A 2500-nucleotide genomic window follows, 5' to 3' on the forward strand; every position below is an offset into this window, starting at 1 on the left:
CAAGGACACAGCCGCTCATTACAGCTAAGTTATCAAAAACATCACAGCATCTGCCAGAGCCTGTGTCAATCACACATCAAGTGCCTCGAGCGTTGCTTTTTCTTTTAAACACAAAGACACAGACACACACACACACACAGACACTCAGACACACACACACACACATGCACACACCTCTTGTCTCTGAAACACACTCTGCGTCGGCTTATAACAAAACAGATAACCTTATGAAACGCTATCAAGTACACATTTCCCTACTTACTCTAAACACTTTCTGCATATTGCTCTTCAACACACAACATACTGTATCTCTCTCTCTCACACACACACACACACACACACAAACATTCCCCCTGAAAGCCCCTTGTCTGCGACCAACAGTAAGTCTCTCTCTCCCTCACACACACCCACACACACACATGCTCCTCTTGAAAACCACGGCGTCCTACACATCTGTCCCACTCATGCAAGGCCTCTAATCATGTGGCTTTGCCCCCAGAGAGTGCCGCTCCATCGGAGCCCCATACGTCCCTTCCTGTCTGGACCAACTCCAGTGCGCTCTCATATGGACGCCTATTTCACCCCTATTTCAGGGAACAGTTCAGACTATTTCTGGTGGTGTGAGGTAAGGTAATGTATGTGTGTGTGTGTGTGTGTGTGTGTGTGTGTGTGTGTGTGTGTGTGTGTGTGTGTGCATGTGTGGCTTGCTACTGCTGCAGCTGCTGGGTATGGGGTGGAGCGCTCACATCTCTTTTTTTCTCCTTCTCTTTTCCTGGAAAGAACTGAAGTGGTTTGTTTTCTTTAGGAATTTATACGTCTATCTTTGTGCTTTTGTTTTGTGGCTTGTCTCTGCCAACAACAGGAAGTGTATGAGAGAGAGAGAGAGAGAGAGAGAGAGAGAGAGTGTATGTGTGTGTTTGGGTGTATTTGTATTTGTGTGCGTGTGTGTGTGTGTGTGCGTGTGCGTGCGCATGTGTGTGTGTGTGTGTTCACCACACAGTTAACCTTACAACTCACTTTAGTGTCCATGCCACGGCACAGAAAGCGTGTATCAGAGTGCACATCAGATCAGTCTATCTTGGCTGGACTACTGTTTGGCTTCTGATGACAATATGAGATGGCTATTCTTAGGTGTGGTGTGGTGGGAAGCACACAAAGGAGAACCCAATCAGAAGATAATCATGGGAGGCAAATGGTTCACAGACACGACTGCAGTACCATGCTAGCTGGCTAGCTACATATGCGCTGTAAACACAAGCTCTACTTTTTGACGGGCGTTTCTGGGATGATGTTAAGCAGCGTAAAAAATGAGGCTACATATGTATAAGTATCTACTCACGTTACTGACAATGATTTGAAGTAGTCTTAAGGATTATCAATATAAGTCAACATTGTTTGCTTCTCTTTAATCATGGACACATGGAGAATGACTGCTGTTGCTAGCATAGGGTCGTGAGGGAACTCCGCAGATACAGCAGGACAGTGGCTGATTGTGCTATTCAAAGATAAAACACAACGCCAAGTTCTCTAACCTTTTCACCGTCATGTACACTCACTCATGAACTGCCCACAATCAACATCCGGTTCCTACACAATAACAGTCCCTAGTGTGTTTCCTACACAATAACAGTCTCTAGTGTGTTTCCTACACAATAACAGTCCCTAGGTGATTTCATAGGGAATACAACATATTATATTTCACAGTTAACAGATTGAAAACTCCATGCACTCTGCTGGCCAGTTGACTTACGGAGATGACGGGCAGCTACACACACTCACACACACACAAACAGAACACACACACACACACACACACACACAAAAGATGAGGTCTGAAAGTATGCCTTGGCGGCCTTACCGAGATAAGTATCTGGCAGCCGCTGTGCAGCACCTCGATGTACTGGTACTCCAGCAGACAGCCGGCCACCGACACGTAGGACTGGGTGTCCATGCCGCCCGGGGGGATCTCCCGCCGCATGCACCCGGGGCCGTGCTCACGCCACCACGAGTGGTGCGCCGAGATGTTGAAGGTCAACAGGTCACTGTCCTGTGGGGGGGAGGAGAGGAGGGAGAGGAGAAAGACCACAGAGAGAGAGAGAGAGAGAGAGAGAGAGAGAGAGAGGGAGATGGGAAGAGAAGGACAGAAGGGAAAGTATGGGAAAGAGAGAAGGTTAGAGTAAGAGAAAGAGAGGGAGCGAGAGAGAAAGAGAAGGAAATATGTGTGAATTGTCATGAATCACTCAAGCCCTTTTTTTATTTCATTCAGTCTACATATATACAGTAGTGCCCACAATGCATTGCTCCTGAACAGATGTGAAAGGGACACACACGTGTTTACTGTCAAACTGAGTAGAAGAGAGCATCGGAGACACTAAGAGAGAAGACAGACAGGACACCAGAGAAGAAACAGGAACCCCCCCCCCCCCCACACACACACACACACACCATCATGGCCAAACGTCAATATCCCCCTCTGACTTAGAGGGGAGGGCAAGCAAAC

General features: G+C 47.4%; 1 protein-coding gene across 2 annotated transcripts in view; it reads right to left on the reverse strand.

Moving 5' to 3' along the window:
- The window catches only part of nkain4 (sodium/potassium transporting ATPase interacting 4), a 68792-nt gene that overhangs the window by 29424 nt on the left and 36868 nt on the right, over window positions 1–2500 (reverse strand). For both annotated transcript variants that reach the window (XM_042098449.1, XM_042098450.1), the window contains exon 4: window positions 1859–2047. In XM_042098449.1, the coding sequence (XP_041954383.1) occupies window positions 1859–2047 (189 nt within the window). The remainder of the gene's footprint in view (window positions 1–1858; window positions 2048–2500) is intronic.

Source organism: Alosa sapidissima, chromosome 7 (assembly GCF_018492685.1).
Source record: "Alosa sapidissima isolate fAloSap1 chromosome 7, fAloSap1.pri, whole genome shotgun sequence".
Lineage (NCBI taxonomy): Eukaryota > Metazoa > Chordata > Actinopteri > Clupeiformes > Clupeidae > Alosa > Alosa sapidissima.